Below are 12,918 nucleotides of genomic sequence, written 5' to 3'. Positions count from 1 at the left end.
ACCAAATTCATTGATTAGCTCTAGTAGTTTTCTGGTGGCATCTTTAGGATTTTCTACGTATAGTATCATGTCATCTGCAAACAGTGACAGTTTTAATTCTTCATTTCCAATTTGTATTTCTTTTTCTTCTCTGATTGCCGTGGCTAGGACTTCCAAAACTATGTTAAATAAAAGTGGTGAGAGTGGACATCCTTGTCTTTTTCCTGATCTTAGAGGAAATGCTTTCAGTTTTTCACCATTGAGAATGATGTTTGCTGTGGGTTTGTCATATACGACCTTTATTATGTTGAGGTAGGTTCCCTCTATGTCCACTTTCTGGAGAGTTTTTATCATAAATTGGTGTTGAATTTTGTCAAAAGCTTTTTTCTGCATTTATTGAGATGATCATATGGTTTTTATTCTTCAATTTGTTAATATGGTATATTACATTGATTGATTTGTGTATACTGAAGAATTCTTGCATCCCTGGGATAAATTCCACTTGATCATGGTGTATGATCCTTTTAATGTGTTGTTGGATTCTGTTTGCTAGTATTTTGTTGAGGATTTTTGCGTCTATGTTCATCAGTGATATTGGTCTGTAATTTTCTTTTTTTGTGATATCTTTGTCTGGTTTTGGTATCAGGGTGATGGTGGCCTTGTAGAAAGAGCTTGGGAGTGTTCCTCCCTCTACAGTTTTTTGGAAGAGTTTGAGAAGGACAGGTGTTAGCTCTTCTCTAAATGTTTGATAAAATTCACCTGTGAAGCCACTGGTCCTGGACTTTTGTTTGTTGGAAGATTTTTAATCACACTTTCAATTTCATTACTTGTGATTGGTCTGTTCATATTTTCTGTTTCTTCCTGGTTCAGTCTTGGAAGGTTATACCTTTCTAAGAATTTGTCCATATCTTCCAGGTGTCCATTTTATTGGCATAGAGTTGCTTGTAGTAGTCTCTTAGGATGCTTTGTATTTCTGCAGTGTCTGCTGTAACTTCTCCTTTTTCATTTCTAATTTTATTGATTTGAATCCTCTCCCTCTTTTTCTTGATGAGTCTGGCTAAAGGTTTATCAATATCGTTTATCTTCTCAAAGAACCAGCGTTTAGTTTCATTGATCTTTACTGTTGTTTTCTTCGTTTCTATTTCACTTATTTCTGCTGTGATCTTTATGATGTCTTTCCTTCTACTAATTTTGGGTTTTGTTTGTTCTTCTTTCTCTAGTTGCTTTAGATGTAAGGTTAGGTTGTTTATTTGAGATTTTTCTTGTTTCTTCAGGTTAGATTTTATTGCTATAAACTTCCCTCTTAGAACTGCTTTTGCTGCAGCCCATAGGTTTTGGGTCATAAGTTTTCGTTGTCATTTGTTTCTAGGTATTTTTTGATTTCCTCTTTGATTTCTTCAGTGATCCACTGGTTATTTAGTATCATACTGTTTAGCCTCCATGTGTTTGTGTTTTTTACAGTTTTTTTTTCTCCTGTAATTGACTTCTAATCTCATAGCGTTGTGGTCAGAAAAGATGCTTGATATGATTTCAATTTTCTTAAATTTACCATGGCTTGATTTGTGCCCCAACATGTGATCTATCCTGGAGAATGTTCCATGTGCACTTGAGAAGAAAGTGTATTCTGTTGTTTTTGGATGGAATGTCCTATAAATATCAATTAAGTCTGGTCTAATATGTCATTTAAGGCTTGTGTTTCCTTATTGATTTTCTGTCTGGATGATTTGTCCATTGGTGTAAGTGGAGTGTTAGTCTCCCACTATTTTTGTGTTACTATCAATTTCCCCTTTTATGGCTGTTAGCATTTGCCTTATGTATTGAGGTTCTCTTATGTTGGGTGCATAAATGTTTCCAATTGCTATATATTCTTCTTGGATTGGTCCCTTGATCATTATGTCCTCTCTTATCTCTTGTAATAGTCTTTCTTTTAAAGTCTATTTTATCTGATGAGTATTGCTACTCCAGCTTTCTTTTGATTTCCATTTGCATGGAATATTTTTTTCCATCCCCTCACTTTCAGTCTGTATTCAAGTTAATGAGTTTCGTGCTTTTCTATGTAGGGGAAGATGCAAGAGTCTGGGCTCACTGAAATTATTACTTTGATATGCATCTTAACTATCTAGGGCCAGTATCCTGTTTTTCTCCATCCTGAATTCCCCTCAGGGTTGCACTGTAGGGGCTTTATGGCTGCAGTATCCTGTGTTTACTGAAATGGCAGGTGACATTCTTTGTCCACACCTTGATTCCATTGCCCTCCCATGGGCAACCACTTTGAAAAGGGCTGATGTATATTCTTCTGTCTGTAAGTGCTCTTATAAAAGATATTTTTGGTGTGTGTATGCAAATTTTTATTTAAAACATTTTTGTAAGTGGTATTTTGCCATGCATTTTGTTGCTTCTGTTTGCACTCCCAGCCTTGAGGATCTCTCTTTGTTGCTGTACGTATGGCTAGTTGGCTCCCTTTCCCTGCTGCACAGCAACCCCATTTTACCTGCCTGCCCCCAAGGGACACACACCAGATTGCCTCCCACTTCCCACCACACAGATGATGCCTCAAGGAACATTCTCCCACGAGTCCCCTGTAACAGCATCACAGTTTGTCTGGGATATATACCCAGCAGTAGGTTATTGGATCATAAGGTGTGTGCAGTCTTGATTTGACCAAGTCAGCCAGACTGCCTTCCAGCTAGGCTGCACCAGGCTACCTCCCCCCAGCCATGTGGCAGGAAGGGGACCCCTTCCAGGGCAGTCGGCTCTTGTTCAACACTTGGAAAGGAATTGTCCAAGGAGACACACGTGCTGACGAAGCAAGAGACTTTATTGGGAAGGGGGGCCTCGGTGGAGAGCAGGAGGGTAAGGGAGTCCAGGAGAACTGCTCTGCCACGTGGCTCACAGTCTCAGGTTTTATGGTGATGGGGTTAGTTTCCGGGTTGTCTCTGGCCAATCATTCAGACTCAGGGTCCTTCCTGGTGGCACGTGCATTGCTCAGCCAAGATGGATAACAGCGAGAAGGATTCTGGGAGGTTGGTAGGACACGTGGACTGGCATCTCCTCGCCCCTTTTGACCTTTCCCGAATTCTTCCGGTTGGTGGTGACTTGTTCTGTGTTCCTTACCAGGACCTCCTGTCGCAAGGTAACTCATGCAAATGGTTTCTATGGTGCCTGGCCAGAGTGGGCGGTTTCAGTCAGTGGTTCCCTATCAGCCATGAACCCCCCAAACCCGGCCAGTGGGTTGGCCCTATGCATTTTCTCATTTATTGCCAATCTAACAGTTGTACAGTGGTCCCTCACTGCTTCTTTAGCTTGCATCTCCCGATTATTCACTTGTGCACAGGCCTTCAGAGCTCTGTTAGCCCAGGTAAAACATGTGATATGCTTAGAATCACACCCAGCACAGGCCCTAGAGGGTGTCTGTTGTTGTTGTTCTGTAAATACAAGCGTCCTTTAAATGATGGTGCATATAATAATGTTGTCCTAATACAAAACATGTATTCTAGTGATTATTTCTAATCTTGAGTGATGTGACTGGTCATGTTGACCTGCTAGTTAGGACTCACATCCACATCTGTCCACCGTAAACTTCCCTCCATTTCCGCTGTCCCCACCCTGGTTCATCCACCCCCTCAACGAGCCTCCTGTAGTCTCTGCATTCACTCCGGACCCCTCCTCACTCCAGCGCCACCAGTTCTCCATATGTGGGCTAGAGGGATCTTTAAAAAGCTCTCTTTCCTTTTCGTGGCTTCCCATTTCTCTTAGGAAGAAACTCTTACTGCAGCCTGCAAGGGACGGCCCCTGACCACCTGGCCAGGGCCAGCCTCTTCTGGATCCTGGCCCCCGTCTTCCTGCCCTCTGCCCCCCAGCTGCTCCCCAGCACCTTCAGCCCCATCTTCCTTCCATGTGGAAAGTTTGCCAGCCCCCCACCTTCACCCTGACACCCCAAAGTCAATTCCTTCTTAATGTTCAGAGTTCAGCTCAAATGTCACGTCGCTGACCCCCAGACTAGATCACTTCTCCAGTTATCCTTTCATAGCTCTTAAGTCATCCATGATCAAATAATCAGCTCTACAGCGATCTATTTGAAGTTCTCCTCCTGTCACCTGACTGCCCTGAGGGCGGCTGTGACTGTCTGTACCCTGTCCTCCTGCTCCTAGCCCTGCGCTCACGTTCACAACTCCTGGGGTAGGTGTTGAACTACAAAGACCTCTTTATCACAGGATAGTTTAATCAAAGGCAGCGGAAGGGAGCTCACAGCCCTAAAATGTCCTGAGGAGTGTGAGACACTTTGTCCCAGACAAGAAGGCCCTGGCTGGTGCTGCTTTGCCCAAGGCCTGAGGCTGCTGCCTTATCTCAGGAGAACCAGCAAAGCTGCCTCAGGGGAACTTGTGACTCAGAGGAAGGGAGCCGGGAGAGGCCTTTGTGGGAGCAAAAAGGGCTGTGTCTTGATAAAGGATAAAGTACAACCAAAAATATAAAAATCTTATTTTGGACAGAATGTAGATGCCTTTAAGAGTGCCTAATTAAAACAAAAGGAGGAGATCAAATCGGGAAGGAAAAATTACTCTTCAAAAGGACAGCTCGGGGAAATTCCCTGGTGGTCCAGTGGTTAGGACTCCATGCTTCCACTGCAGGGGGCGTGGGTTCAATCCCTGGTCAGGGGAACTAAGATCCCACAAGCCGCTGTGCAGTGCGGCCAAAAAAACCAGACAGCTCCATTCAGCTCACAGCCTTGTTTTGGTTAATCCACCTGTTTCTTTCCCTGCAAAGAATAGGTACTGGTACATCACTTTGCCTCCATGTGTTTTCAAAAAAATGTTGAGTCAAATAATATCTTAAGTACTTTATTTAAAATATGCACAGTTATATCAAGAATAAGGCAGATTTTTGTGAATCCTTGTGGCTAGCAAATAAGCGTGCCCAGTTTATTACCGATGGGAAGATTGGTGGTCCTCAAGATTCTTCTCAGTGTATACACCTTCCCCGGGGGGATTGCAGCCAATTCCGTGGCTTCAACCAGCACCTCTACTGAATCTACTTTTATGACGTGCAGCTGCCTCCTGGCCGTATTCCATGTCCCTGAGCACAAGGAATGCAGCGCCAGCCCTGCTGCCCCCTCCTCTTCTCATGAATGGCCTCACCACCCACCCCCCTCACCCCCACCTAGCAGCCTGAGGGGCATCCTGACTCCTGTGTAGGAGGCTGAGCTTAGGCCCCTAAGTGGACGGGAAGGGCAGACTCCTAGGTCGTGCGTGCAGCAGGCCAGAGGGCCCTAGGACTGGCGCAGCAAGCAATTTAGGCTTTAGACCTGCCGGCTGGCGGAAGTGTTGCCTTCTTTGAGTCTCAGCTGTTGGTGCCCGCGTGGCTCGGGTGAGTGTTCCATGTGTTCCTCTAACTCGGGTGGGGCGATGAGGACACTGAACTTTAGGAGACTTGGAGACAGATATATGGGGCGCCTTGTGCAGCCGCTTTCGTGCAGGCCCTGTTTACACCCTTTAATGATTCACTGCGAGCTCTAGGCAGGAGAAAACCAACGTAAAAACAAGCTAGATGGAGTCTGTATCTCAGCCTTCCCTAGCCTCATCCTTGGGCCAGACCCTGCTTTCCAGCACAGTTCTTTCCCTCCCTGATGTGAATACGTTTTGTTTTGTTTCCTTTATTTTTGCATTTTATTTTTTTTAATTTAATTTTTATTTCATATTGGGGTATAGTTGATTTACAATGTTGTGTTAGTTTCAGGTGTACAGCAAAGTGTTCAGTTATACATATACATATATCCATCCTTTTTCAGATTCTTTTCCTGTATAGGTTATTACAGAATATTGAGTAGAGTTCCCTGTGCTATACAGTAGGTCCTTGTTGATATCTATTTTATATATAGTAATGTGTATATGTTAATCCCAAACTCCTAACTTATCCCTCCTCCCCACCTTTCCCCTTTGGTAACCATAAGTTTGTTTCTGAAGTCTGTGAGTCTGTTTCTGTTTTGTAAATAAGTTCATTTGTATCATCTTTTTAGATTCTACATATAAGTGATATATAATACTTGTCTTTCTCTGTCTGACTTACTTCATTAGTATGATAATCTCTAGGTCCATCCATGTTGCTGTAGATGGCATTATTTCATTCTTTTTTATGGATGAGTAATATTCCATTGTTTTTAGGTACCACATCTTCTTTATCCATTCCTCTGTTGATGGACATTTAGGTTGCTTCCATGTCTTGGCTATTGTAAATAATGCTGCAATGAACATTGGGGTGCATGCATCTTTTTGAACTACAGTTTTCTCTGGATGTATGCCCAGGAGTGGGATTGCTGGGTCATATGGTAGTTTTATTTTTAGTTTTTTAAGGAACCTCCATACTGTTCTCCATAGTGGTTGTACCAATTTACATTCCCACCAACAGTGTAGGAGGATTCCCTTTTCTCCACACCTTCTCCAGCAGTTATTGTTTGTAGACTTTCTGATGACGGCCATTCTGACCAGTGTAAGGTGATACCTCATTGTAGTATTTTTTTTTTGGCTGCCGCTGTGCAGCTTGTGGGATCTTAGTTCCCCGGCCAGGGATTGAACCCAGGCCCTCTTCAGTGAAAGTGCCGAGTGCTAACCACCAGACCGCCAGAGAATTCCCATGTATCCTGCAACTTTACTGAATTCATTGATGAGCTCTAGTAATTTTCTGGTGACATCTTTAGGATTCTCTATGTATAGTGTCATGTCATCTGCACACAGTGACAGTTTTACTTCTTTTCCAATTTGGATTCCTTTTATTTCTTTTTCTTCTTTGATTGCATGGCTAGGACTTCTAAAACTATGTTGAATAAAAGTGGTGAGAGTGGACATCCTTGTCTTGTTCCTGATCTTAGAGGAAATGCTTTCAGCTTTTCACCATTGAGAATGATGTTAGCTGTGGGCTTGAATAGGTTTTAATAATGATAAAAAGAGTGAGCATACATTGGACTTTTACCCCGACCCAGGCACAGTCGAAGCTCTATTTGTGCCATGTCTTACTGTCCACAACAGCCTAAGTACTGCATTATGTTAACTGGGACTCCCACAGACTTTGGGATCAAGTTCCAAGTTGATCCCAAACTTTTTTACAAAAAAAGAGGCTTTTGTGACCTTGCGCCAGCCTCCCCAGACAGCCTTTTTTCTAGCTTCGCCGCCTTCCCTGGAACGCCAGCCCCTGCACTCCATTCCCACATCTTCGCCTGGGCCCCTTGCTCTAGATAAGCCCCCCTAAACTGAGCGCCCGGCACACGTGCAGCTCTGGCCACATAGGTGGGCTGCACTGTGTAGCTGTTGACATGCCTGTTTCCACACAGGAAGTAGGTTTCTGGTCAAGCTGGACTGGATGTTCTGTTTCCTTGGATATCTCTGGTGCCTGGCATAATAGGTGGCAAAAAGTGAATGAGAAGACAGACTTGTATGAATTCTGTAATTTGTATGAATTTGTGATTGAAATCAATGTTTCAGCTTACACCAGAGCTTGTTTCGAGATTGAAAATGAGCCCTAAGCAAACTGCTCTCGTACATGTGCTCTGGGTGCCCCCCACCCTGTCTCCCAGCACTATCCATATATCCACATGTTTAAATATTCTTTACATAAATAATTGCCACATAATCCTCACCCTCCATTCTCTGGTTTCCCAGAATTTTTTAAAAATCTGTGATAGGAATAGATGATATCTGGTCTACTTAAAATAAGTTAACCCTGTTTGGTTGTTGTGTTCCTGATTCAAGGGAAATTGTTGTTTCCAGAGTCTAACTTAATCAACACTATGTGAAATAACTTCAGCTCCAGGCAGCGGAAGTTTCCTTTCTTCCCTAGAAAACACTCCATTTACTGAATGGTCACTGTGGTGTTCAAAAAAAAAAAAAAAAAAGGCCAATAACATAAAGTTCTTCTAAACAGTCTAATGTGCTTCAATGATATGGGTATATATACTCTAAAACTATGCACTGGAGTCAGTTCAAAGGTTTAAAAAGGTTAAACAGGCACTCCCCAAGTTTAGAAGTATGCCAGCCTGTGAAAGCTGCGAAGAAAGGGGAGACCAGAACATCTGAGGACTTCCTCTGTGCGGCTAACTCACCCCGCCCCAGACTCGGGCCCATCACGGAGCCCACTTCCGGCCTCACGTGTGGGTGCCCCCCGCCTGCCCCGGGTCTGGGCGTGGCTGCTTCCATACTGTCCCTTCGGCCTCAGCTGAGGTCTCCGCCTCCCAGATGCCTTCCTTGACCACCTTAAGAGAAGTAGCCACTCTGCCCCACCGCTCTCTTTCTTCACTCATCACCATCTGAAAACCCATTATTTATTACTGGGCGCACCTTTGTCGCTGGATCCCGTGTTCAACTGTGAGTGGCAGGAGGAGGGGCCGCTGATGGGGCCCAGCGCCCAGCACAGGGCGCGGAGGGGCACTCCACAGCTGGGGAAGGAAGGAAGGACCCCGCTCCTCAGCCCTGTGTGCTCATGTCTGTTTCTCATCTAGCTGCTTCCACAAAGCCTACTTGTAGCTTCAGGACCACTGTTTCCCCCCTCTCAGCCTCCCTCCTTGTGAGTAGCTGTCAAATCAGCCAGCAGAGTGTCGTGATCAGCCCCAAATTTGGGATCTTTTCTCTTTGTAAAAAATCACCGATTTTGTTCAGGTATGAATGCTAGAGCTGCCATTTGCACGTCATGTTATTCCCAGAGAGCGAGTGGTTCTTGGATATGAAGGTGTTAACATAGCTTCCACGAGGCTAAAGTTCTACTTCTGTGTTTCAGATTAATCAAAAGAAGGAATATAAAGTTGACCTGGCGTTTACCACGGAGCTCTACAACCCAGAGGTAAGCTGCCATGGTTTGTGAAGTGTCCTATTAACAACTTGTATGAATTTTTTTTTTTTTTAATTTTTATTTATTTATTTATTTATTTATGGCGGTGTTGGGTCTTCGTTTCTGTGTGAGGGCTTTCTCCAGTTGCGGCAAGCGGGGGCCACTCTTTATTACAGTGCGCGGGCCTCTCACTATCGCGGCCTCTCCTGTTGGGGAGCACAGGCTCCAGACGCGCAGGCTCAGTAATTGTGGCTCACGGGCCCAGTTGCTCTGCGGCATGTGGGATCTTCCCAGACCAGGGCTCGAACCCGTGTCCCCTGCGTTAGCAGGCAGATTCTCAACCACTGTGCCACCAGGGAAGCCCCTGAATTTTTTTTTTTTAAGTGAGAATCTTAATATGTAGTGACCTGGAGGTTTGCCTTTTTTTTTTTTTTTTTTCTTTCCTGCTTTGTTTTCTATTTGTTCCCAAGAATTGAAGACAGCGGTAGGCAGGACCACTTCATGGTCTCAGGGTTCCTTTTACCGCGTCCACACAGCCGTCGTCCCCTCCTGCCGCTGGGAGGGCGTTTCACACCCCCTTTGGACCCGGTGCCCTTCCCTAGCACCTCCGAATCCCCAGAATGACTCACTCTCAAATGCCAACCTGCTCTCCTCCTGTCAGCTGGTGGCATTTCTCGTTAGCGGGCCAGCATAGCACGAGGCCGCCTCCAGGAGCTTCCACGCACAGAGGCATTCCGCAACTCAGAGCAGCCCACGTGCGCCGCAGGCATCTTCAGCCTCTCCTTCTGACCCAGCGGGCCACGGTCGCCAAGTTTCCTTTCCCCACCACCTCCCCCTTCTCAATAAGAGAGGAAACAGAGGACTCATACAGAAATTAGAGCCATCTGGACTTCCCGGTGCTGGGCCAGGCTGGGAGGCAGCACCTGGAACCGGGGTGGAGGGACCAGCCCAAACCCCTTTGTGTGGCGCCGAGTCAGCGCGGGGGATGAGCAGGCAGCATCGGCATTACGGCGTCTCAGGAAGGCGGAGCTTCGGAGAAGGCATAACCCCTCCGGCTGATGCTTCTGGAAGAAAGCTTACCAGTATTCACAAACAAGTTCTGACAAGAAAACACTACGCCAACTTTGCTAATTGACCTAAGAATTAACGTTTTCTTAAAGCATAAGGAAGGTGCTTTTGGTTTCTGTGTTGCAAACGGAAGTGTTAGATTAAAGCTAAAAGGAAAACAATTACTAGATTACTTTGACCAACTGTGCTTCTCTGAAGGGCTAGCTAATTGAAATGCTTCCTTTTGGGAGGTAGGGAGAGTTCTTTCATCTTCTGGCAACTGTTTTGATTCTGTGGAGCTGTTTGGGGGGAAAGGGAAAGACAAACAAAAGGGGACAATACCTATTGCCTTTTCTCTTCCCTGGAAACGGTTTTGACATCAAAAGAGCCCACGTACCAGCCCTGTCTTCTGCCTTTCATAAGCCTCTTCCCCAATGGTCCCTTCACCGTTTTCCTGTATTGCACCGATAATTAGGATTTTAATGTACCACTTAAATTTGCTCTCCTGTAAACCAGCACTCACGGGAGAAGATGTCGCCCAGTGGAACGCCTATTTCAGTTTTTTGCATTAGTTCAAGGAGGGGGCTTATTTAGCAGATCCAATTTTAAGTACGGTTTGTTTCATTGTGGGCTTTTTCTTTTTGGTTGTTTTAACTGGGACTCCACCCAGTTTAAATGACTGTAAAAGTGAAAAGAACTCAATCGCTCAACCAACCATGTTGTAACAGGAGTTCTTAACTAGGGGCCCATGAATGGGTTTTGAGTGCCGCCACGGACTTCCTCAGATTCTAGGCCCAGTGGATGGCATGAGTGAATGTGCATTTTTCTGGGAAGCGGTTCCCTGGCTTTTATTGTCAGGTTAAGGAATCAGTGACCTAAAAGAGTGGAGAAGCGCCGTCCCAGAAATGAGTTGTACCCTTGATGTCTACTTAAAGCATCCAGCTACCCAGCTCCATGTGTCTCTGGATTGGAAAGTGAGGGAGATCCCAGAACACTCAGTGTGTCTACCTTTAAATATGAGTGCAAGCAGACTTCCCTCGGTCACTCAGGTAGTTGAATCAGTCCCATTTGGGTGATCTGTCCCTCCACTTCTTCCAGATTAGACCTCGGAGTAGAGAGATGGAGTTCTCACAGAGCTGGGGCCCTGGCATCACACAGACACAGCTCAGGTCCTGGCTTACCACTTACTAGCTGTGAGACATGGAGTAGGTTCCTCTTTAAACTTCAGTCTTAAACTGTAAAATTGGAATAAGAGGACTGAATTCATCAGGCAGCATGAAGACACTGTCATTTGTGTTGATGGGAATCAGCTTCCTTTTGGTTCAAGTTGGCCAGCTTGAGGGCCAAGTAAGCATGATGTTGGTTGGTCCACAGTAGAGAGGAAGGTACTTCTATCCTAGCTAGAGGTTTGAGCCTAGTAGCACTCACAGATGTCAGTGGTATCTCTTTGGAAGAGGCCCAGCATTCTTTCATAAGGGCACCATCAGAAAGCAGGAGTTTTTTAAATGACAGCAAAGACTGAAGATTGTTGAGTTTGGCTGTGAGCACAAAAATCATTTTCTACAAAGAATACTACATATGGATGCCAGTGCATACCTGCCATGTACAAGGAACTCCCCAATCTTGTGTGTGTTGTTCATTGGAGTGGGTGGGGAGTGATAAGGAACCATTCTAATTCCAAAATCTTTATTTTAGGAAGGTAAGGAACGTCTGGGGAAATGTTCTGCTCGAGTGTTTTTCAGGAACGAGAAACCCAGACCGGCCATTAATATAACATGTACTCGGCTCATTGAGAAGAAGACAAGACAAGAAGAAGATTATCGGCTCTACAAGTACATGAAGCAGCTTCAAAACCTCTTGGATGTAGTCAGCATACCTGGTATGAACCAATATCTGGAATTTCTATATTCAGGAATGCATGTCATTACTACATCTTAAAAAGATGATCATGGAAGCAACCTAAATGTCCATTGACAGATGAACAGATAAAGAAGATGTGACACATATATACAATGGCATATTACTCAGCCATAAAAAGAAACAAAATTGAGTTATTTGTAGTGAGGTGGGTGGACCTAGAGTCTGTCATACAGAGTAAAGTAAGTCAGAAAGAGAAAAACAAACTGTATGCTAACACATATATATGGAATCTAAAAAAAAAAAAAGGTTATGAAGAACCTAAGGGCAGGACAGGAATAAAGACGCAGACCTACTAGAGAACAGACCTGAGGACACGGGGAGGGGGAAGGGTAAGCTGGGGCGAAGTGAGAGAGTGGCATGGACATATATACACTACCAAATGTAAAATAGCTAGCTAGTGGGAAGCAGCCGCATAGCACAGGGAGATCAGCTCGGTGCTTTGTGTCCACCTAGGGGGTTGGGGTAGGGAGGGTGGGAGGGAGGCTCACGAGGGAGAGGATATGGGGATATATGTATGCATATGGCTGATTCACTTTGTTGTACAACAGAAACTAACACAGTATTGTGAAGCAGTTATACTCCGATAAAGATTTTTAAAAAATGATCATCTAAAAATATATCCCCCAAATGGCACTTTAATTCAGCTACAGAATGTGGTACACCTGGTTATTTGAACAAAATTCAGAAGTATCCTTTTCCTATTTTCCCCCTCGAGTGCAATATAGTGACTCCATTGAAAACTATCTGTGCCCCTTTAATCTGCCCACTTCTCATCCCAGATGCAGGGCAGGGCAAGAGCCGGACTCCAGGGAGAAGAGGTGGAGGTCTTTGCAACAGGACCCACACGTAGGGGTGCAGTTTTCAGGGTTGAGTCCAGAAGCTGAGGAGAAAAATTCTAGAGGTTTCTGGTGGTGGCTTTGGAAACTTTAGGTGACAGGACCCCATCCAGGGCCTCTGTCGTGTGCATCACGGCCTTCTGCACCAGGGCCGGGCGAGCCGTCTCAGGGCCTTGCTGGGAGGCTGCAGTGGAGTCAAGCTGATCTCATTTTAGGTCCACAGCTAATGGGCAGTGGTGCCGTCTCTTATAAGAAATGAGCCCTGCCTCTGAAGTGACTCAGCTGAAGTGAAGCAGAGCCCATTTGCGCTGGCACTCAGCAGGGT

The 12,918-nt window shown here is 45.1% G+C and overlaps 1 protein-coding gene across 1 annotated transcript in view; it reads left to right on the top strand.

Annotated features, from left to right (window-relative positions):
* Positions 1-12,918, top strand: part of RARRES1 (retinoic acid receptor responder 1) — a 41,029-nt gene that overhangs the window by 17,367 nt on the left and 10,744 nt on the right. Inside the window, exons 2-3 of the mRNA XM_036850013.1 lie at positions 8,740-8,802; positions 11,533-11,716. Of these exons, the coding sequence (XP_036705908.1) occupies positions 8,740-8,802; positions 11,533-11,716 (247 nt within the window). The remainder of the gene's footprint in view (positions 1-8,739; positions 8,803-11,532; positions 11,717-12,918) is intronic.

The sequence above is a fragment of the Balaenoptera musculus genome, chromosome 4 (genome assembly GCF_009873245.2).
Source record: "Balaenoptera musculus isolate JJ_BM4_2016_0621 chromosome 4, mBalMus1.pri.v3, whole genome shotgun sequence".
Classification (NCBI taxonomy): domain Eukaryota; kingdom Metazoa; phylum Chordata; class Mammalia; order Artiodactyla; family Balaenopteridae; genus Balaenoptera; species Balaenoptera musculus.
The sequence above is the reverse complement of the archived record's forward strand: the minus strand, read 5'-3'. Positions and strand labels throughout refer to the sequence as shown.